Here is a 25,613-nt window from a genome sequence, read left to right as displayed (position 1 = left end):
CATCTCTTGTCACAGGGTACAAGAATACCTAAACTCCAAAATGGCTGTGTTCAGCTTTAAAATCTGGCACATTTAAAGGGACACTCAATCAAAATTAAACTTTCATTTTTCAGATAGAGCAGCAATTTTAAACAACTTTCCAATTTACTTCCATTAACAAAATGTGCACAGTCTTTTTATATTTAAACTTTTTGAGTCACCAGCTCCTACTGAGCATGTGCAAGAATAAGTGTGTATGCATTTTTGAATGGCTGATGGCTGTCACATGGTATGTGTATGCATTTGTGATTGGCTGATGGCTGTCACATGGTACAGGGGGGAGTGGAAAAAGACATAACTTTTAAAATTGTCAGAAACAAAATCCACTACTCATTTGAAGTTCAAAATAAGTGCTATTGCATTGTCTTGTTATCATGCATTTGTTGATTACTCAAATCTACAGTGTTGACTGGTCCTTTAAGGTGTTAAGATAAGAGAATTGCTTTGTATAGAGCATCGGTCATAGGAGTAAAATAAAGAGCAATGTGTCTGATAAACACTGTGCTGTGCTCATCAGTTTAATATCCCTTTATAATTTCTATTTTTTACACATTGCTGATTATTTCATAATGTAATGTCTCTTAAATAACAATTTATTTTTTCTCTTTAGTCAAAGCCCAAAATCCATGATAAGCTGTGTATTTGCATATAGGACAGTTTAGTTAGAAAGCTGACACATTCATTAATTTGCAAATAGGAAAGAAAGAACAATTTCTTTAAAATACCAAAAAGCAAAACAAAACAACTTGCATTTATTGAAATATGTCAGGAGCTCTCAGAGAAATGTGAAAAATATTGGACCAAATTGGTGCCCTAATAAGAACAATAAAGAAAGAAAACATGGACATATATGTGATCAATACACTTGAAAAGGTTCACTCAAGTTTAGCATTTCCAGGACAAACAAAATGAATCCCCTTAATCTTAGAAAAACCAATCTGAAATGAGCTTTGAATTCCTCAAACACTACTATAAAGAGACTTCTATCATTAGACCCAGCAAATAGCACATTGGATCCGGTTTAATTAAATAGGTGTTGCCGGTCTGATTAAGACTGGGCTGGTTGAAATTTAGTAGGAAATGTATGCATTAAAATATTCTTTTGTCAATGAGCAGCAATTAAGGCTGTGATTTGGATCGATCAATATCAGCACTATGTGGTTAAAAATGGAAATTGTGTACCCATGTAGCACTCAATACGTGCACGTTTCATTAATCTGAAGTGGGAATTCTTGTCAATGTATAAACCTTGTATTAATGTAACTTGTCTTCTGAAACAATCCCTGTGCAACTTGCTTAGAATAAAGTGTGTGCTGTTATATAGAAAGATTAGATATAAAATGATTAAAGTTTTTTTTATTTTGTTACTAAACCTCAAAGGTAATTGAAAACACATTACTGTTTGATACTCTACTTAAAAAAATCGCGGCTATTACAAATAATGTAAGGTTTACCTATCTATCTATCTATCTATCTAACTATCTATCTAACTATCTATCTGTCATTCCATCTTTCTATCTGGCTACATATATCTAATTATTTCTCTTTATTTTTTAGGGTGCTTCTTCTAGTCTGGTGGTGAAGTTTGCAGACACAGATAAGGAGCGCACAATGAGACGCATGCAGCAAATGGCCGGCCAGATGGGAATGTTCAACCCAATGGCCATTCAGTTTGGAGCTTACGGCGCCTATGCACAAGCAGTAAGTTCATAACTTATACTTTGGTATACAGGGTGCAAATGTGGGCATGTCGATTTGATATCATAATAACCTCATACTGCAGTATGCCCAAGTCAAATTGTCTCAAGAATTTAACATCAAAGCAATGAGCAAATGGCTGATGAAGGCTTCCTGTTACTTAGCGGACCTGCCAGCCATGCTAGCTCTGCCCCCAGCACTCGCTTACCAATGACAGGTTATGCCAGCTCTAGTCAGTCTACACATTAACATTGGGGGTTTAAATAATTAATTAATTAATCATTGTATGGGGTACACACAGTGGAGTTTATTTTATACTCCCTATTATTTTATTATTTAAATTTATTTTCTCCTTTCTTTCCATCTCCACTTGATCTGGATATACAGGGCATTACCTTGCAGATTAAGGGGCATGGTGACACATTTCAGGTTCAGAGTGCTACAATCATGATGAATTGGAGTGCTGAGTACCTAAGTTCCCCCATAACCCCCTACCTACCCACCCCATAACTTACACGTTATGTGAAATGTTGCACTGCATGTAAGTATGCCTTATATTGTTTGTGTGATATATATATATATATATATTCCAGATTGTGTGTGCACTATTACCAACACCACAACTGCCAGGGTGCTATTTGAAGAAATGTACAAAAGTTCTAAAATAAAGCACTCACTGGGCTTCAGTCAACTATGCCCATCTTTTTATTACTGTGAGGTTTCGGGACTGCAAGTGTCCCTTCTTCTGACAATCAACAAGTGAAAAAGAACAAATATTTATAGGCCTGTAATACCCTCCCTCTACAGGCTACCAATCAAAGTGAACGGTGTGCAAAATGCAGGAATGCATGCAACCTGCCTCTGTAAACTCAGTGATGTATATAATGTGTACATAAAGAATCTAAGTGGGAGCGCAAACTCATTGTGTAACCAATGTGATCTTAATTATGTGATCATCCAAGTAAATGTACATCCCATCCATCCCTCCGATAATAATAATCAGCAGAATCTTAATGCTGTTAATTCCCCTCCGCAGCGGCTGTCTGTGCCTACTCCTTATGGCTATGTAAACAGTCTCACATTTTGGACGCGCAATGACACACCCATGCTTCTGATTGGCCCTGGGTCAAACCCATGCAATCAGTCCTGGCCCACTACTTTGAGCTGACTTCAATTATAGATAGTGCCGGTGCATGATTAACAACATACTGAAAAGTATTGCTAAGCGCCTCCTGCGACCTTGCATTCCAGCAATCAGTAATAATACCAAACATAATTAAGATCACATTGGTTACACAATGAGTTTGCGCTCCCACTTAGATTCTTTATGTACACATTATATACATCACTGAGTTTACAGAGGCAGGTTGCATGCATTCCTGCATTTTGCACACGGTTCACTTCGATGGGTAGCCTGTAGAGGGAGGGGATTACAGGCCTATAAAAGGTTGTTCTTTTCACTTGTTGATTGTCAGAAGAAGGGACACTTGCAGTCCCGAAACGTCACAGTAATAAAAAGATTAGCATAGTTGACTGAAGCCCAGCGAGTGCTTTATTTTCGAACTTTTGTATATAAATATATATATATATATATATATATATATATATATATATATATACAGGTAGCCCTCAGTTTACGCCGGGGTTAGGTTCCAAATGGAATGGTTGAAAATCGAAACTGTTGTAAATTAAAACCCAGTTTATAATGTAAGTCAATGGGAAGTGAGGGAGATAGGTTCCAGGCCCCTCTCGAAATTGTCATAAGTAACACCTAATACATTTTTTAAAGCTTTGAAATGAAGACTTTAAATGCTAAACAGCATTATAAACCTAATAAAATAATCACACAACACAGAATATATAATTAAACTAAGTTAAATGAACAAAAACATTTGCTAAACAGCATTATAAACCTAATACAATAATCACACAACACAGCCTTCACTTGCATTTTTCTGCAAACAGTTCTTTCTATGCATTCCAATCTGGACTGATTTATAGACAGGAAGATCTTGTTCCTTTGAAATCTGCTCGATAGCTCAGGTCTGGTTAAACTGATTAATTTCAGCTTGCTTGGCTTTGCTGCAACACAAGCGGACAGCTCCACCTACTGGCTATTTTAATAAATGCACTTCTTCTCAATACGTTTCAATAGCAGTCACATGACTGGAAAAAAGGTTGTTATTCTGAAACGGTGTAAATTGAACCGTGGGCCACCTGTATATATACACACACAAACATATATATTGTGCTAGATTATGTGTTAATAGGATCAGTATTTATAGTCATATATACAGTATGACATATATATATTATAGTATCCCTTTTCCCTGCATGCATTAGCGGTCTTGTAAATAACTAAAATATATCCACAAAATAATGTTAACATTAAACATGGAAATAATGGGTATATTTTAATTGTTTAGATAATAAGAAAAATCTAATACATTAGATATAAAACATATTTAAGTGGATATTTAGCAGAATTCATTGAGATAATATTATGTAAGTCAAAATTCCCATCCTTGTTGGGTTATTTATCTACAAAAAAAAACCTTTGTTTACAGACATGGGGATCGTCTAATATCATACATTTTAGAACAACATGATGTGACTTCACATTGAGAGCAAACGCTTCCCTTAAGAACATTATACAAGAAGAAATCAAACTGCATTATCAGAGCCTGCGTCTGCCTCTTCTAGCGAGCAAATAAAATGTGATCAGCTAAACCATAGCCAGCCCCTGAGGTTACTCAACTCATTTCTTAAGAGCTTTGTTAGACGGATTCAGTGCCAGTCAGTTCTTACACTGCATTTTTTTCTTTCTCTCTCTAGATTGATAAATTCCAAAGTAAAACAAATATTTTTAGCCCGTTTGTTTTTAAAAAAAAATCTTCAGTAAAACTGTATTACAGTTAAGTCCTAAAACTTTGGAATCTAAATGGTCTTAATTTAGTATATAGTTTTGTTTCTGAAACACACCATCAATAAAGTTCTTACAGGAAAATGTAAGTTCAAAATTCAACTTAAATTTATTCATATGGATCATGCAATTTTAAAACACTTTTACATTCACTTCTATTTTCAAATCTACTTTGTTCTTTCTGTATCATTTGTTGAAAAGCATATGTACATATGCCCAGTACCAACAATGTACTTCTGGTAGCTAGATGAGGATTTGCCTCTCAGAATTGGCTCAACATTTGCTTCTCTGGAGATGACTTTAACTATGTACTTAACCAATTTGCAGGGGTTAAACACATATATGCAATGATGAAGTGCTCTGATATATTAGAGCATTTTCTTTTTGCATGTTTATGAATTTTCTCTAAAGATCATTTTCATGTATATTTGTATATTTTATTTGTTACATATTCAGAATTTATCTCCAATAAATTATATATATATATATATATATATATATATATATATATATATATATATATATATATATATATATATATATACATATATATATATATATATATATATATATATATAAAATTTTCTTAGGCTGGAATACAAGTGGGGATGTACTGACTAAATTGCCAAAAAGTGATCACTATATATATATATATACTTGTGTGTTTGTGTTTTTTTTTCTTTTGCCCACTTAGACTTATTTGCTAAACATCGTAAATGGCACCGGTTACTGGATTTGTTATGTGTCACTTAATTAAATTGCTAAATAAACTTCTATTGATGATGATATTGATGGTAATAATAATAATAATAATCTAGTGATAAGAGCTATTGATTCACTTGTAATGGGAAAAAATAGTATGTTATATAATAAAAATTCAAAATGATTTTAAAATGGATTAATTTCATATGAATAACCCTTAGTATATAACTCTTGTTGTAAAATCTAACATAAAAATGTAACTATTGATAAATATTTTAAGTTGTTTAACCCCTTGAATGTTAAAGAGCGCTTGCTTGCTATATTAAGCAACACAAAGCAAACCTCTAGCTTCTAAGGGGTTAACTTACTTTTTAAAATGTAAGCCTTTGACTTTTTAATTTTCACATTTTTTAGAGCTGTTGCTTTTTGTAGGAATTTCAGTCTTTCACACTTCCTTGCAGTTGTTACATTTTTACAGAATCTTTGGCAACTTTGAACAATTTTCTTGGAAGACTCTCCATTTATTTTTAGCTTATTTTTATGCATAAATTCACAATTGCCCTGAGAATTAATTGTTACTACAAATATATATGAGCAACATTCAGTGTTTCTTTTTCTTTTTTTTAATTAATAAAAATGATATATTTTTTATGACCTCAGTTTATCAGCTGTTCTTATTTGATTTTATTTAGAATAATAAAACTGTTCTGTAGCTTCATTGTTTGGGGAAAATAATCCTAACATATAACCCCTTAGCTGTTAGTGAGAGCTGCAAACAGATTTATCTGACTGTGAAGGGGTTAAATGTGGGGGGGGGCTCTGCTCTGGAGCTGATGTTTGCAGGAGTTAAATGCATTGTTTTATACATTTTATGCATTCCTGCAAACTCCTGCACAGGTGAAATTCCTGCCAAGAACCTGCTGTGGACTTTATATTTTATAATATGTTAATATGTATCACTTGCATAGATTAATAAAAATAAATAGATCATGTAACTCATTTGTTATCTAGAGCAGTGATTTTTAACCTTTTTTTTGCCGTGGCACACTATTTTACATTAAAAAATCCTGTGGCACACCACCATCCCAAAATTTTAAAAAAAATCACACATTGTAGCCTAATACAGCATATATATATATATATATATATATATATACACATACACACAAACACACACACACTGTATGTATTGTGCTGTTATGCCATGCCTCCTACAAACTACCCCTGCACTGGGAGTAAGAAACAAGCAAACTTTAAAAAAATATGTCACACTGTTGTCAGTCTGCCGTGGCACACCTGAGGATCTCTCACGGCACACTAGTTGAAAAACACTGATCTAGAGGAGCTTACTAATATTCGGAGACATGATAGTGAACCAGCTCTATTTATTGCAAAAGTGTTTCCAAACCTCCTGACAATGAAGCTGTTAGGATAGGCGGCCTCAGTGTGCAATTTAGCTGTTTGGGGGTGGAGTTAGGGAGGTTTGGGGCTGTGCAGTTGAGGGGCGGAGCTGGATGTTTGTAGGCGTGTTTAGCAATATCCTAGTTTCAGTTTGTGTAACCAGAGCATATATAGTATAGGGGGGAGGCAATACAGGGCTCCCTAACTGTGACAATCCCACAAAATGCAGGATGACTGACAGCTCTGCCTTTCTACAGGGTTTTCGGGAGTCTGTCGGCGCTCTACAAATACCTGATAATAATAATAATAGCCACCTAAATTGCCAGGTAGGTCTTTTTACCAGATTACTGGAAAAGGATAAAGCTAGAGAGAAAGGGGTACAAAGAGTTACATTTAAAGGATTACTTTCTGTTATAATTTTTAAGCTAAACAACTAACATATTAAAGTTAATAAACATTAATTAAAACCTACTGACCTATATTTTCTCCAAAACGAAGTTTCATCATGTTCTAAAAGTTATATCTTTTATTCGCCGATGATGTCACGTTATCCTGCCCACTATTTTCAGCACTTAAACCAATAACTTTGCGCGCCATTTTGAAACCTAGGTATTGTAAACGGATTGGTACAGAGCAAAGGATACCCACGGAGTGGGTTTGGAAAACAATTAAATTTGCAGACAAGATTTCATATATACGGTAGAGATATGTTAATGAAATGCTATTGATAAAAAGTGTATTTGGGGTAGTTAGTTAGTAACAGGCATAGAAAATATTTACTTACAGTGGCCCTTTAAGACTGATAACAGTAAGCAGTGATCCTTTACTATTGCCCAAATGATACAATCTAGAACAATTTTGTTTTAAAATAAATCTAGGACAGTGTTGGAAAATGTGATTCCATAGCAGCAGCCCTCCCTCTGTCACAAAAGTTATTGAAATGATTATGAAACATTTACATAAGTTATCTGAGTTTAACACAGCAGTGTGCCCATAGTAGCCTCACTGATATGGGCACAGCGCCACCGAAAATTCACATAACTTATGCTGCACGAACAGTGGAGGATAAAACACTAGAATTGCCAAAAAAAAGGAAATAAAAATATTTGTGTTGTATTCAGCATGCAATGATTGCAACAACCAGCTTGGTCATTAAAGAAGAAAATGTTAAACATTATAACAAAAGATGAATTATTCGGAAACAGAACAGAAAGCATAAAGTTTGTATGGAAGCAATGTTAACCTCTTCTGTTTGTGCTACAAAGTAGAGGTGATAACTGCAAGACCTATTCATATCCTGATATGTTCAGAGAACTTCAGGGAGACTTGGCAATGAGAAGGAGCTTGGCATGGAGATATTTTTTAAATAAACATGAGAATCTGGTACAGCTGCCTGGCCCGCCTGGTGCCTTAACAACAAAGTGCAACCACATATCCCAGAATGCAATGGGCTGTGAGTTCCAAGGAGCGCAGCATTAAGCCTGAGGCTTGCTATGTGTTGTGCTGGTGGGTTAAGCTGGGTGAGGGTACTGATCCTTTGCCCAGCTGCAGATGTGGGCAACTCTCACAGCATGACATGAAGCTCAGCCTCTACTGAGTCATTAATGTACAATCCCATAAAAATATACAAAAATATTGTTACATATATATATATATATATTTTTTTTTTTTAATAAAAGAAAAACTGTTTTGATAAATAATAATATTTCCATAAAAATGCTTTTTGCAAGACTAAAACATAACTTCCTAGACACATGGGGTCTTTTCAGTAAACCCTGAAATTACAAAAATGCTTTAAAATGGGCTAGAATTATTTTTTTTTTTTTCATTTTCAAGTGGCTGAGTTAGTTTAAATAAAAAAAAATAAAAGAACAAAAACCAGAGGTAGATGAGTCAAGCATTGAAGATATGTTATTTTCTCAATCCTTCCTCTTAATGGTTAAATGGATTTAGTAGATACTTGTGCATTACTGGTATACGTTTATATTTACTGCATTTAGATAGTGTTTTCTATGACAGTAGATTTAGCTGAGTGTATATGATATATGTTCTTGTGAGATGGGGGGGGGGTCCTGTCTGTAACTCGTGATATTTTTTCTCTGTTCCCTTTGTTTCAGCTGATGCAGCAGCAAGCTGCCATTATGGCATCCGTTGCGCAAGGCGGATACCTCAACCCTATGGCGGCATTCGCAGCAGCCCAGATGCAACAGATGGCAGCTCTAAATATGAATGGCCTGGCAGCGGCTCCAATGACTCCAACATCAGGTACACCTCTTACTGCTCAAACCCCCCCCCCCCCCCCATTTACCAGCTCTGAAAAATAATTCATAGTGTGCACTAAGTTGCATATATGATGACATCACAGAACCGAAACAGTGCTACAAATATATATTCTATTGTATGAGTGCACAAAGCTCCCAAAATTGAATGTTACCCACAAAGAATCACATTAAATGGCTTAATAAAGCTTCACCCTCATCTAATTTTTTTATTGCATAGTTTTGCAGGATCACATGAAGTAGATGATGAATTAGTTTAGTATAGAGGAAACCCGCATTACAGCGGAGCAGGGTGAATTTTCCTAGTATGCTATAATAGCTAGTCAACCCTGTCCCCTGTATGACTTGACACATCTGCTCTATAGCACCAGTTACGATGCTGTTCTATTCAGCTGATTCACTAAAGTTTACTCATATCTTTGTGATCTCTGGGCTTTAGTCAATTTGCTGCTTAGAATAACATAGAAACTGATAAACTGAAGAGGCTGGATAGACTGGCGAGGTTGATAAAGCTGGAGAGGCTGGAGTTGGTAGTGAAACTGGAGAGGCTGGTGAGGCTGATGAAGCTGCAGAGGTTGGTGAGGCAAGAGGAGCTGGAGAGGCTGGTAATGGTAATGAGACTGGAGAGGTTAGTAAGGCAGGTGTAGCTGGAGAGGCTGGAGTGGGTAGTGAAACTGGAGAGACTGGTGAGGCTGATGAAGCTGCCAATGCTGGTAATGGTAATGAGACTGGAGAGGTTAGTGAGGCAGGTATAGCTGGAGAGGCTGGAGTTGGTAGTTAAACTGGAGAGGCTGGTGAGGCAAGAGGAGCTGGAGAGGCTGGTAACGGTAATGAGACTGGAGAGGCTAGTAAGGCAGGTGCCGATGGAGAGGCTGGAGTTGTCAATGAAACTGCAGAGGCTGGTGAGGGTAGTGAAACTGGAGAGGCTGTTGAGACTGATGAAGCTGCAGAGGCTGGTGAGGCAAGAGGAGCTGGAGAGGCTGGTAACGGTAATGAAAATGGAGAGGTTATTGAGGCAGGTGTAGCTGGAGAGGCTGGAGTGGGTAGTGAAACTGAAGAGGCTGGTGAGGCTGATGAAGCTGCCAATGCTGGTAATGGTAATGAGACTGGAGAGGTTAGTGAGGCAGGTGTAGATGGAGAGGCTGGTGTTAGTAGTGAAACTGGAGAGGCTGGTGAGGCAAGAGGAGCTGGAGAGGCTGGTAACGGTAATGAGACTGGAGAGGTTAGTAAGGCAGGTGTAGATGGAGATGCTAGAGTTGGCAGTGAAACTGGAGAGGCTGGTGAGACTGACGAAACTGCAGAGGCTGGTAATGGTAATGAGACTGGAGAGGTTAGTAAGGCAGGTGTAGATTGAGAGGCTAGAGTTGGCAGTGAAACTGGAGAGGCTGGTGAGACTGACGAAACTGCAGAGGCTGGTAATGGTAATGAGACTGGAGAGGCTAGTAAGGCAGGTGTAGATGGAGAGGCTGGAGTTGGCAGTGAAACTGGAGAGGCTAGTGAGACTGACGAAATTGCAGAGGCTGGTGAGGCAAGAGGAGCTGGAGAGACTGGTAAGGATAGTGGAAATGGAGAGGCTAGTGAGGCAGGTGTAGCTGGAGAGGCTGGAGTTGGTAGTGAAACTGGAGAGGCTTGGGTGGCTGATGAAGCTGCAGAGGCTGGAGATGCAAGAGGAGCTGGAGAGGCTGGTAAGGGTAGTGGAAATGGAGAGGTTAGTGAGGCAGGTGTAGCTGGAGAGGCTGGAGTTGGTAGTGAATCTGCAGAGGCTAATGAGGCAAGAGGAGCTGGAGATGCTGGTAATGAGACTGAAAAAGTTAATGAGGCAGGTGTAGATGGAGAGGCTGGAATGGGTAATGGAACTGGAGAGGCTGGGGAGTTTGATGAAACTGCAGAGACTGGTGAGGCAAGAGCAGATGGGTGAGGCTGGTAAGGGTAATAAAACTAGAGAGGCTGGTGAGGTTGATGAAGCTGGAGTAGCTGCAGAGGCTGTTAAGGGTAGTGAAACTGGAGAGACTGGTGAGGTTTATGAAGCTGCAGGTGCTGGTGAGGCAATAGGAGCTGGGTGAGGCTGGTAAGGGTAAAAATGGAAAGGCTGGTGAGGCAGGAGGAGCAGGAGATGCTAGTGAGGCAGGAGGAGCTGGAGAGGCTAGTGAGGCAGGAGGAGCAGGAGATGCTAGTAAGGCAGGAGGAGCAGGAGATGCTAGTGAAGCAGGAGGAGCAGGAGATGCTAGAGAGGCAGGAGGAGCTGGAGAGGCTAGTGAGGCAGGAGGAGCAGCAGATGCTAGTGAGGCAGGAGGAGCAGGAGATGCTAGTGAGGCAGGAGGAGCAGGAGATGCTAGTGAGGCAGGAGGAGCAGGAGATGCTAGTGAGGCAGGAGGAGCAGGAGATTCTAGTGAGGCAGGAGGAGCAGGAGATGCTAGTGAGGCAGGAGGCGCTAGAGAGGCTAGTGAGACAGGAGGAGCTAGAGAGGCTAGTGAGGCAGGAGGAGCAGGAGATGCTAGTGAGGCAAGAGGAGCAGAAGATGCTAGTGAGGCAGGAGATGCTAGTGAGGCAGGAGGAGCAGGAGATGCTAGTGAGGCATGAGGAGCTAGAGAGGCTAGTGAGGCAGGAGGAGCAGGAGATGCTAGTGAGGCAGGAGGAGCAGGAGATGCTAGTGAGGCAGGAGGAGCAGGAGATGCTAGTGAGGCAGGAGGAGCTAGAGAGGCTAGTGAGGCAGGAGCAGCAGGAGATGCTAGTGAGGCAGGAGCAGCAGGAGATGCTAGTGAGGCAGGAGGAGCAGGAGATGCTAGTGAGGCAGGAGGAGCAGGAGATGCTAGTGAGGCAGGAGGAGCAGGAGATGCTAGGGAGGCAGGAGGAGCTAGAGAGGCTAGTGAGTCAGGAGCAGCAGGAGATGCTAGTGAGGCAGGAGCAGCAGGAGATGCTAGTGAGGCAGGAGGAGCAGGAGATGCTAGTGAGACAGGAAGAGCAGGAGATGCTAGTGAGGCAGGAGGAGCAGGAGATGCTAGTGAGGCAGGAGCAGCAGGAGATGCTATTGAGGCAGGAGGAGCAGGAGATGCTAGTGAGGCAGGAGCAGCAGGAGATGCTAGTGAGGCAAGAGGAGCAGGAGATGCTAGTGAGGCAGGAGGAGCTGGAGAGGCTAGTGAGGCAGGAGGAGCAGGAGATGCTAGTGAGACAGGAAGAGCAGGAGATGCTAGTGAAGATAGTGAAACTGAAGAGGCTGGTGAGGTTGATAAATCTGGGGGGTCTGTTGAGGCAGGAGGAGCTGGAGAGGCTGGTGAGGCCTCTAGTAAATCATAGGCAATGTTTGAATAAACTTTTTGTTTTTATTTACCACTGCTGTGCAGCCAATATCCATTTTGTTCCTTGTGAAGTTGCAGTTATGTTTTTCGCTTTTTTGCGGCTTGCACCCTGTCTTTAAAAACCATTGTTGGCGTCTGACGTCATCATCAGGTGCCAGAAGCTGGGATTTTTGCTGGTGAGTTCGGAGCAGCTGTGTTTTTCTTTTTAGCCTTGGAAGTGACCATCTTCTTCAAACAATAGCAGCTGCTGAGTCACAGAAAAGGGTACCTGAAGTTGGTAACAGCTGCCAACCACACAATATAGGGTCAGGCAAGGATTAGATATAGCTGTTCATGCTTGTAGTGCTAGAGAGAACGTTCTGCAGATTCAGATACACATAAGCCCTGGTATATAGGAGAGTGATTGGATGTCATGTGAGCTGTGCTACTGCTCTTGCAGAATATAGAGTGAATGGGTCACACAAATGGACCCACCTGTTCCACACCCACTTAAAAATGTCATGGAAATAGATGTTACCCCTCTTTAGGAATTATCAGTTATGGTTCAGTATCACGCATGTCTCAATGTTGCAGCTTGGATATTGCCACAGGCACAATGACACTGTGGCCTCAATAGGATTGCCACCTCGGCCATGCTTTCCTAGACACTTATGAGTTATACATGCTGCAGGCCGTGCAAGTAGTAACATGAATTCACACCCAGCACAGCACACAAATAGTGACACTGAACAACACCATTCATGTTCCTCTTGGCACACCCTTCAGCACATAAAACTCATAAATGTCCAGGAAAACATGACCGAGGTGGCAAACTTAGCCCTCAACAATGCATCATGAGCTCCTAATCACTTTGACATCAAAATAAAGTACACAGAGGTGTCAGCCTCCCTTTAACATCACGTTCCCTGCATGCAATGCTTTATGCTATATAAAAATATGATTAGGACAAGCAAGACAATTGTGACTCCCATGTGTTTGTGCTGATACAGCAAAGCTGCAGATAAAGAAAGTACAGTACAAGCACGAGTGAAGGCTTAGTAAGCAGAATGAGGTAGATGAGGCAGTTCAAAATAATGCCGCCTTTCATCCTGCACACAGCGCAGTGTGAAACCGCACACAAGGAACTGTCATATCAAGCTTGGGTGTCAGCGCTTATAATAGAAGAGGAAACTGCCAACACAAGGGAAGGGTTTTTATTTTTTACAGGCTTTTTACTTGACTGATGAATAGAAAATGTACATTTTTCCTGAGTGTTAATTTTGCACAAGCCCAGCAGCTGTCATTATATTCCCAAGGAGATCTATACTGGAACTTTAAAAATGTCAATTCAAATAACGGTATTGTTTGGGGGGGGGGGGGGCAGCAATAGTCAGCATGACAGCGTCTGAGGTGAAGGGAGAACAATATGTGCATAATTAGTACTCAATTAACGTTGGGTAAATGGAGGAGCAGGGAGGTAAAGTGATTCGCCTGCAGCGGTTTACATTCTTCCCCAACTAGCAGAACTGAACCAGAGATCTGCAGTTTACAGCCAAATTAGGGAGCGTAAGCACAGCAATTTAACCTGTGGAGTACTTAGTGTCACTGGGTATAGCTATGGCACAACACTAATGTAGAACGGCATACAGTGCTAATCATTTGCCGCTTGTTCAGGATCTGTACAAAATCTGCCCCAATTGCTATTGTTTCCTGAAACCTTTAGCAATAGAGAGAATTGGGGCACATGATTGTATAGCATGCTTCAGTGTATAAAAACTGTGCAACATGCTTGTATTATGGGCAGATAGATAGATAGATAGATAGATAGATAGATAGATAGATAGATAGATAGATAGATAGATAGATAGATAGATGATAGCTAATGAACAATATATATATCTCAAACACACATATACACGGAAACACATACATATATTCACCTACATACAAACACACGCACACACAAACACATACACACACATATATGCATATACACAAACACATGTACACACACACATATATTCATATGCACACAAACACATGCACACACAAACACATACACACATAAATATGCACATACACACACATATATGCATATACACAAACACACACATATATTCATATGCACACAAACACATGCACACACAAACACATACACATATTCACCTACACACACTCACAAACACTTGCATACACAAACACATACACACATATATGCACATACATATAGATACCTACACACATACACAAACACACTCACACACAAACACATACACACACATATAAATATGCACATACACAAACACATACACACACATATATGCATATACACAAACACATGCACACACACACACATATATACTACATATGCACACAAACACATGCACACACAAACACATGCACACACACACAAACACATTCACACACATATAAATATGCACATACACATACACAAACATATATGCATATACACATACTCACACATATATTCGTATGCACACAAACACATGCACACACATATATGCACATACACGCACACAAACACATAAACACATACACACACATATATTCATATGCACACACATATATGCACATACACGCACACACACACAAACACATACACACACATATATGCACGCACACAAACACACATACACACATATATGCACAAACACATACACACACATATATGCACATACACACAAACGTATATATACACAAAACACATACACACATATATATGAACATAAACACACAAACACATGCACATACACACACATATATGCACATACACAAACAAACACATGCACACACAAGAGGGAGTTGATGCACATCCTAGCAAGCAGGCCTAACAAATGATACAGCACTAATAAAAACATCACAGCAAACTGCTTGCTTTCTGTTCTGAGAGTGCTTTCTTTTTCCCAGTTGTTTTTCAGTCACCAAAAGTTTAGTGGCCTCTAGTGGTGATTAGAAAAACTGCACCTGGGTAAACAAGCTGCTCTGATATTTGACTCGGCTTAAAGGGGCAGTAAACCTAGAAAATAATTTTATATAATTCTCCAAATAGTGCAGAATTATATAACATTATCTTAGCCAAACTTTATGCAACATAATATTGCCACTGAAATTTGATTTGAAAAAAGTGTTTTTCAGACCGCCGCTCTTGCTCTACTGAGGGGGTCTGGTTTTCCCCCTGAGCACATCTGGGCAGCTGTCTTGTCACAGCCCGGCCCGATCACGCCATTACACTCAATGTAGCTCGCTCCTGCTTTGTCTGATAGCGGGAGCGAGCTGCATTGAGTGTAATGGCGCGATCGGGCCGGGCTGTGACTAGACAGCTGCCCAGATGCACTCAGGGGGAAAACCAGACCCGCTCAGTAGAGCAAGAGTGGTGGTCTGAAAAACCCTCTTTTTTTTAATCAACTTTCTGAGGCAATATTATGTTGCATAAAGTTTGGCTAAGATAATGTTATATAATTTTGCACTATGTGCAAAATTATATAATAATATTTTCTAGGTTTACTGCCCCTTTAAGCAGCAGTGGGCATGACCCTTAAAAGGATGGGCCCAGTAGCAGTGGCGAACCCTGGAACCCCTGTAGTTATGTAGTTATGTCCCTGGCAATATTGAAGGCTGGATCTAAACTGTTTTCTCCCATGTGCAAAGTGCATTACTGATTGAACCCTATGTAACATAAGTCACAGGGCCAAGTGTATGCTGAAATGTCTTGCTTCCTTCCTGCAGGTGGAAGCACTCCCCCGGGCATTACTGCACCAGCTGTGCCTAGTATTCCGTCTCCTATTGGGGTGAATGGTTTCACTGGCCTCCCACCACAAGCTAATGGCCAACCTGCAGCAGAGGCTGTGTTTGCCAATGGAATCCATCCTTACCCAGGTACGTACCTTACTGATGAGTGAGACACACTGATATAATGTAATTATTATAACCTGATACAATGTAAAAACCTGACAGTAATACCGACACTTGCTCTCTTTTTTTTATTAATTCTCTAACACAGTACTTACCTCCTTGTACATCACTGATACAATGTAATGAGTGTAACCTACTACAATGTAATGTAACCTAATACAATGCAATGAGTATAACCTGATACAATGTAATGAGTATAACCTGATACAATGTAATGAGTATAACCTGAGGGTAATACCGACACTTGTTCTCTTTTAGATTAATTCTCTAACACGGTATTGATAGCCTTCTATATCACTTCTAACTTACCTCATGTGCATCACTTCTTCCCACTACTTATCTCCATATACATTACTACTCCTCAGTACTTACCTCCATATACATCACTGCTCCTCAGTACTTACCTCCATATACATAACTGCTCCTCAGTACTTACCTCCTTGTACATCACTGATCCTAAGTATTTACCTTCATGTACATCACTGCTCCTCAGTATTTACCTCATGTATATCACTACTCCTCAGTACTTACCTCATTTACATCACTGCTCCTCAGTTTTTACCTCATGTACATCACTGCTCTCAGTACTTACCTCATGTACATCACTGCTCCTCAGTACTTACCTCATTTACATCACTGCTCCTCAGTACTTACCTCATGTACATCACTGCTCCTCAGTACTTACCTCATTTACATCACTGCTCCTCAGTTTTTACCTCATGTACATCACTGCTCCTCAGTACTTACCTCATGTACATCACTGCTCCTCAGTACTTACCTCATTTACATCACTGCTCCTCAGTTTTTACCTCATGTACATCACTGCTCTCAGTACTTACCTCCTTGTACATCACGTACCTCATGTACATCACTGCTCCTCAGTACTTACCTCATGTACATCAGTGATCCTCAGTATTTACCTTCATGTACATCACTGCTCCTCAGTACTTAATTCATGTACATCACTGCTCCTCAGTATTTACCTGCATGTACATCACTGCTCCTCAGTACTTACCTCATGTACATCACTGCTCCATAGTACTTACCTCATGTACATCACTGCTCTCAGTATTTACCTCCATGTACATCACTGCTCCTCAGTATTTACCTCATGTACATCACTGCTCTCAGTATTTACCTCCATGTATATCACTGCTCCTCAGTATTTACCTCATGTACATCACTGCTCCTCAGTATTTACATCCATGTACATCACTGCTCTCAGTATTTACCTCCATGTACATCACTGATCCTCAGTATTTACCTCCTTTACATCACTGCTCCTCAGTACTTACCTCCTTGTACATCACTGCTCCTCAGTACTTACCTCATGTATATCACTGCTCCTCAGTACTTACCTCCTTGTACATCACTGCTCCTCAGTACTTACCTCATGCACATCACTGCTCCTCAGTACTTACCTCATGTACATCACTGTTCCTCAGTACTTACCTCATGTACATCACTGCTCCTCAGTACTTACCTCATATACATCACTGCTCCACAGTACTTATCTTATGTACATCACTGCTCTTCAGTACTCACCTCATGTACATCACTGCTCCTTAGTACTTACCTCATGTACATCACTGCTCCTCAGTATTTACCTCCATGTACATCACTGCTCCTCAGTACTTACCTCATGTACATCACTGCTCCTCGGTATTTACCTCATGTAGATCACTGCTCCTCAGTACTTATCTCATGATGTACATCACTGCTCCTCAGTGCTTACCTCATGTACATCATTGCTCCTCAGTACTTACCTCATGTACATCACTGCTCCTCAGTACTTACCTCATGTACATCACTGCTCCTCAGTGCTTACCTCATGTACATCACTGTTCCTCAGTGCTTACCTCATGTACATCACTGCTCCTCAGTACTTACCTTGTGTACATCACTGTTCCTCACCTCAGTACTTACCTCATGTACATCACTGCTCCTCAGTTCTTACCTCATGTACATCACAGATCCTCAGTACTTACCTCATGTACATCACTGCTCCTCAGTACTTACCTCATGTACATAACTGCTCCTCAGTGCTTACCTCATGTACATCGCTGTTCCTCAGTACTTACCTCATATATATCACTGCTCCTCAGTACTTACCTCGTGTACATCACTGTTCCTCACCTCAGTACTTACCTCATGTTCATCACTGCTCCTCAGTTCTTACCTCATGTACATCACAGATCCTCAGTACTTACCTCATGTACATCACTGCTCCTCAGTACTTACCTCATGTACATCACTGCTCCTCATTACTTACCTCATGTACATCACTGCTCCTCAGTTCTTACCTCATGTACATCACTGCTCCTCAGTACTTACCTCATGTACATCACTGCTCCTCAGTACTTACCTCCTTGTACATCACTGCTCCTGAGTACTTACCTCATGTAAATCACTGCTCCTCAGTGCTTACCTCCTTGTACATCACTGCTCCAGAGTACTTACCTCATGCACATCACTGCTCCTCAGTACTTACCTCGTGTACATCACTGCTCCTCAGTACTTACCTCATGTACATCACTGCTCTCAGTATTTACCTCCATGTACATCACTGCTCCTCAGTATTTACCTCATGTACATCACTGCTCTCAGTATTTAACTCCATGTACATCACTGCTCCTCAGTATTTACCTCATGTACATCACTGCTCCTCAGTATTTACATCCATGTACATCACTGCTCTCAGTATATACCTCCATATACATCACTGATCCTCAGTATTTACTTCCTTTACATCACTGCTCCTCAGTACTTACCTCCTTGTACATCACTGCTCCTCAGTACTTACCTCATGTACATCACTGCTCCTCAGTATTTACCTCATGTATATCACTGCTCCTCACTACTTACCTCCTTGTACATCACTGCTCCTCAGTACTTACCTAATGTACATTACTGCTCCTCAGTTCTTACCTCCATGTACATAACTGCTCCTCAGTACTTACCTCATGTACATCACTGCTCCTCGGTATTTACCTCATGTACATCACTGCTCCTCAGTACTTATCTCATGATGTACATCACTGCTCCTCAGTGCTTACCTCATGTACATCATTGCTCCTCAGTACTTACCTCATGTACATCACTGCTCCTCAGTACTTACCTCATGTACATCACTGCTCCTCAGTGCTTACCTCATGTACATCACTGTTCCTCAGTGCTTACCTCATGTACATCACTGCTCCTCAGTACTTACCTCATGTACATCACTGTTCCTCACCTCAGTACTTACCTCATGTACATCACTGCTCCTCAGTTCTTACCTCATGTACATCACAGATCCTCAGTACTTACCTCATGTACATCACTGCTCCTCAGTACTTACCTCATGTACATAACTGCTCCTCAGTGCTTACCTCATGTACATCGCTGTTCCTCAGTACTTACCTCATATACATCACTGCTCCTCAGTACTTACCTCATGTACATCACTGCTCCTCAGTACTTACCTCATGTACATCACTGCTCCTCAGTACTTACCTCATATACATCACTGCTCCACAGTACTTATCTTATGTACATCACTGCCCTTCAGTACTCACCTCATGTACATCACTGCTCCTTAGTACTTACCTCATGTACATCACTGCTCCTTAGTATTTACCTCCATGTACATCACTGCTCCTCAGTACTTACCTCATGTACATCACTGCTCCTCGGTATTTACCTCATGTACATCACTGCTCCTCAGTACTTATCTCATGATGTACATCACTGCTCCTCAGTGCTTACCTCATGTACATCATTGCTCCTCAGTACTTACCTCATGTACATCACTGCTCCTCAGTACTTACCTCATGTACATCACTGCTCCTCAGTGCTTACCTCATGTACATCACTGTTCCTCAGTGCTTACCTCATGTACATCACTGCTCCTCAGTACTTACCTCATGTACATCACTGTTCCTCACCTCAGTACTTACCTCATGTACATCACTGCTCCTCAGTTCTTACCTCATGTACATCACAGATCCTCAGTACTTACCTCATGTACATCACTGCTCCTCAGTACTTACCTCATGTACATAACTGCTCCTCAGTGCTTACCTCATGTACATCGCTGTTCCTCAGTACTTACCTCATATACATCACTGCTCCTCAGTACTTACCTCGTGTACATCACTGTTCCTCACCTCAGTACTTACCTCATGTACATCACTGCTCCTCAGTTCTTACCTCATGTACATCACAGATCCTCAGTACTTACCTCATGTACATCACTGCTCCTCAGTACTTACCTCATGTACATTACTGCTCCTCAGTTCTTACCTCCATGTACATCACTGCTCCTCGGTACTTACCTCATGTACATCACTGCTCCTCTGTACTTACCTCCTTGTACATCACTGCCCCTGAGTACTTACCTCATGTAAATCACTGCTCCTCAGTGCTTACCTCCTTGTACATCACTGCTCCAGAGTACTTACCTCATGCACATCACTGCTCCTCAGTACTTACCTCATGTACATCACTGCTCCTCAGTACTTACCTCATTTACATCACTGCTCCTCAGTTTTTACCTCATGTACATCACTGCTCTCAGTACTTACCTCCTTGTACATCACGTACCTCATGTACATCACTGCTCCTCAGTACTTACCTCATGTACATCAGTGATCCTCAGTATTTACCTTCATGTACATCACTGCTCCTCAGTACTTAATTCATGTACATCACTGCTCCTCAGTATTTACCTGCATGTACATCACTGCTCCTCAGTACTTACCTCATGTACATCACTGCTCCATAGTACTTACCTCATGTACATCACTGCTCTCAGTATTTACCTCCATGTACATCACTGCTCCTCAGTATTTACCTCATGTACATCACTGCTCTCAGTATTTACCTCCATGTACATCACTGCTCCTCAGTATTTACCTCATGTACATCACTGCTCCTCAGTATTTACATCCATGTACATCACTGCTCTCAGTATTTACCTCCATGTACATCACTGATCCTCAGTATTTACCTCCTTTACATCACTGCTCCTCAGTACTTACCTCCTTGTACATCACTGCTCCTCAGTACTTACCTCATGTATATCACTGCTCCTCAGTACTTACCTCCTTGTACATCACTGCTCCTCAGTACTTACCTCATGCACATCACTGCTCCTCAGTACTTACCTCATGTACATCACTGTTCCTCAGTACTTACCTCATGTACATCACTGCTCCTCAGTACTTACCTCATATACATCACTGCTCCACAGTACTTATCTTATGTACATCACTGCTCTTCAGTACTCACCTCATGTACATCACTGCTCCTTAGTACTTACCTCATGTACATCACTGCTCCTCAGTATTTACCTCCATGTACATCACTGCTCCTCAGTACTTACCTCATGTACATCACTGCTCCTCGGTATTTACCTCATGTAGATCACTGCTCCTCAGTACTTATCTCATGATGTACATCACTGCTCCTCAGTGCTTACCTCATGTACATCATTGCTCCTCAGTACTTACCTCATGTACATCACTGCTCCTCAGTACTTACCTCATGTACATCACTGCTCCTCAGTGCTTACCTCATGTACATCACTGTTCCTCAGTGCTTACCTCATGTACATCACTGCTCCTCAGTACTTACCTTGTGTACATCACTGTTCCTCACCTCAGTACTTACCTCATGTACATCACTGCTCCTCAGTTCTTACCTCATGTACATCACAGATCCTCAGTACTTACCTCATGTACATCACTGCTCCTCAGTACTTACCTCATGTACATAACTGCTCCTCAGTGCTTACCTCATGTACATCGCTGTTCCTCAGTACTTACCTCATATATATCACTGCTCCTCAGTACTTACCTCGTGTACATCACTGTTCCTCACCTCAGTACTTACCTCATGTTCATCACTGCTCCTCAGTTCTTACCTCATGTACATCACAGATCCTCAGTACTTACCTCATGTACATCACTGCTCCTCAGTACTTACCTCATGTACATCACTGCTCCTCATTACTTACCTCATGTACATCACTGCTCCTCAGTTCTTACCTCATGTACATCACTGCTCCTCAGTACTTACCTCATGTACATCACTGCTCCTCAGTACTTACCTCCTTGTACATCACTGCTCCTGAGTACTTACCTCATGTAAATCACTGCTCCTCAGTGCTTACCTCCTTGTACATCACTGCTCCAGAGTACTTACCTCATGCACATCACTGCTCCTCAGTACTTACCTCGTGTACATCACTGCTCCTCAGTACTTACCTCATGTACATCACTGCTCTCAGTATTTACCTCCATGTACATCACTGCTCCTCAGTATTTACCTCATGTACATCACTGCTCTCAGTATTTAACTCCATGTACATCACTGCTCCTCAGTATTTACCTCATGTACATCACTGCTCCTCAGTATTTACATCCATGTACATCACTGCTCTCAGTATATACCTCCATATACATCACTGATCCTCAGTATTTACTTCCTTTACATCACTGCTCCTCAGTACTTACCTCCTTGTACATCACTGCTCCTCAGTACTTACCTCATGTACATCACTGCTCCTCAGTATTTACCTCATGTATATCACTGCTCCTCACTACTTACCTCCTTGTACATCACTGCTCCTCAGTACTTACCTAATGTACATTACTGCTCCTCAGTTCTTACCTCCATGTACATAACTGCTCCTCAGTACTTACCTCATGTACATCACTGCTCCTCGGTATTTACCTCATGTACATCACTGCTCCTCAGTACTTATCTCATGATGTACATCACTGCTCCTCAGTGCTTACCTCATGTACATCATTGCTCCTCAGTACTTACCTCATGTACATCACTGCTCCTCAGTACTTACCTCATGTACATCACTGCTCCTCAGTGCTTACCTCATGTACATCACTGTTCCTCAGTGCTTACCTCATGTACATCACTGCTCCTCAGTACTTACCTCATGTACATCACTGTTCCTCACCTCAGTACTTACCTCATGTACATCACTGCTCCTCAGTTCTTACCTCATGTACATCACAGATCCTCAGTACTTACCTCATGTACATCACTGCTCCTCAGTACTTACCTCATGTACATAACTGCTCCTCAGTGCTTACCTCATGTACATCGCTGTTCCTCAGTACTTACCTCATATACATCACTGCTCCTCAGTACTTACCTCATGTACATCACTGCTCCTCAGTACTTACCTCATGTACATCACTGCTCCTCAGTACTTACCTCATATACATCACTGCTCCACAGTACTTATCTTATGTACATCACTGCCCTTCAGTACTCACCTCATGTACATCACTGCTCCTTAGTACTTACCTCATGTACATCACTGCTCCTTAGTATTTACCTCCATGTACATCACTGCTCCTCAGTACTTACCTCATGTACATCACTGCTCCTCGGTATTTACCTCATGTACATCACTGCTCCTCAGTACTTATCTCATGATGTACATCACTGCTCCTCAGTGCTTACCTCATGTACATCATTGCTCCTCAGTACTTACCTCATGTACATCACTGCTCCTCAGTACTTACCTCATGTACATCACTGCTCCTCAGTGCTTACCTCATGTACATCACTGTTCCTCAGTGCTTACCTCATGTACATCACTGCTCCTCAGTACTTACCTCATGTACATCACTGTTCCTCACCTCAGTACTTACCTCATGTACATCACTGCTCCTCAGTTCTTACCTCATGTACATCACAGATCCTCAGTACTTACCTCATGTACATCACTGCTCCTCAGTACTTACCTCATGTACATAACTGCTCCTCAGTGCTTACCTCATGTACATCGCTGTTCCTCAGTACTTACCTCATATACATCACTGCTCCTCAGTACTTACCTCGTGTACATCACTGTTCCTCACCTCAGTACTTACCTCATGTACATCACTGCTCCTCAGTTCTTACCTCATGTACATCACAGATCCTCAGTACTTACCTCATGTACATCACTGCTCCTCAGTACTTACCTCATGTACATTACTGCTCCTCAGTTCTTACCTCCATGTACATCACTGCTCCTCGGTACTTACCTCATGTACATCACTGCTCCTCTGTACTTACCTCCTTGTACATCACTGCCCCTGAGTACTTACCTCATGTAAATCACTGCTCCTCAGTGCTTACCTCCTTGTACATCACTGCTCCAGAGTACTTACCTCATGCACATCACTGCTCCTCAGTACTTACCTCATGTACATCACTGCTCCTCAGTACTTACCTCATGTACATCACTGCTCTCAGTATTTACCTCCATGTACATCACTGCTCCTCAGTATTTACCTCATGTACATCACTGCTCTCAGTATTTAACTCCATGTACATCACTGCTCCTCAGTATTTACCTCATGTACATCACTGCTCCTCAGTATTTACATCCATGTACATCACTGCTCCTCAGTATTTACCTCATGTACATCACTGCTCCTCAGTATTTACCTCATGTACATCACTGCTCCTCAGTATTTACATCCATGTACATCACTGTTCTCAGTATATACCTCCATATACATCACTGATCCTCAGTATTTATTTCCTTTACATCACTGCTCCTCAGTACTTACCTCCTTGTACATCACTGCTCTTCAGTACTTTCCTCATGTACATCACTGCTCCTCAGTATTTACCTCATGTATATCACTGCTCCTCAGTACTTACCTCCTTGTACATCACTGCTCCTCAGTACTTACCTCATGTACATTACTGCTCCTCAGTTCTTACCTCCATGTACATCACTGCTCATCCGTACTTACCTCATGTACATCACTGCTCCTCTGTACTTACCTCCTAGTACATCACTGCTCCTGAGTACTTACCTCATGTAAATCACTGCTCCTCAGTGCTTACCTCCTTGTACATCACTGCTCCAGAGTACTTACCTCATGCACATCACTGCTCCTCAGTACTTACCTCATGTACATCACTGCTCCTCAGTACTTACCTCATATACATCACTGCTCCACAGTACTTATCTTATGTACATCACTGCTCCTCAGTACTTATCTTATGTACATCACTGCTCCTTAGTACTTACCTCATGTACATCACTGCTCCTCAGTATTTACCTCCATGTACATCACTGCTCCTCAGTACTTATCTCATGTACATCACTGCTCCTTAGTACTTACCTCCATGTACATCACTGCTTCTCAGTATTTACCTCCATGTACATCACTGCTCCTCAGTACTTACCTCATGTACATCACTGCTCCTCGGTATTTACCTCATGTACATCACTGCTCCTCAGTACTTATCTCATGATGTACATCACTGCTCCTCAGTGCTTACCTCATGTACATCATTGCTCCTCAGTACTTACCTCATGTACATCACTGCTCCTCAGTACTTACCTCA

At 41.1% G+C, this 25,613-nt stretch overlaps 1 protein-coding gene across 1 annotated transcript in view; it reads left to right on the top strand.

The window, feature by feature from the left end:
• The window catches only part of CELF4 (CUGBP Elav-like family member 4), a 1,552,143-nt gene that overhangs the window by 1,405,507 nt on the left and 121,023 nt on the right, over positions 1-25,613 (top strand). The window contains 3 exon segments of the mRNA XM_053701051.1: positions 1,597-1,740; positions 8,881-9,028; positions 16,065-16,214. Coding sequence (XP_053557026.1) covers positions 1,597-1,740; positions 8,881-9,028; positions 16,065-16,214 — 442 coding nt within the window.

The sequence above is a fragment of the Bombina bombina genome, chromosome 2, assembly GCF_027579735.1.
Source record: "Bombina bombina isolate aBomBom1 chromosome 2, aBomBom1.pri, whole genome shotgun sequence".
Classification (NCBI taxonomy): Eukaryota; Metazoa; Chordata; class Amphibia; order Anura; family Bombinatoridae; genus Bombina; species Bombina bombina.
This window is presented reverse-complemented; position numbering and strand designations above follow the sequence as displayed.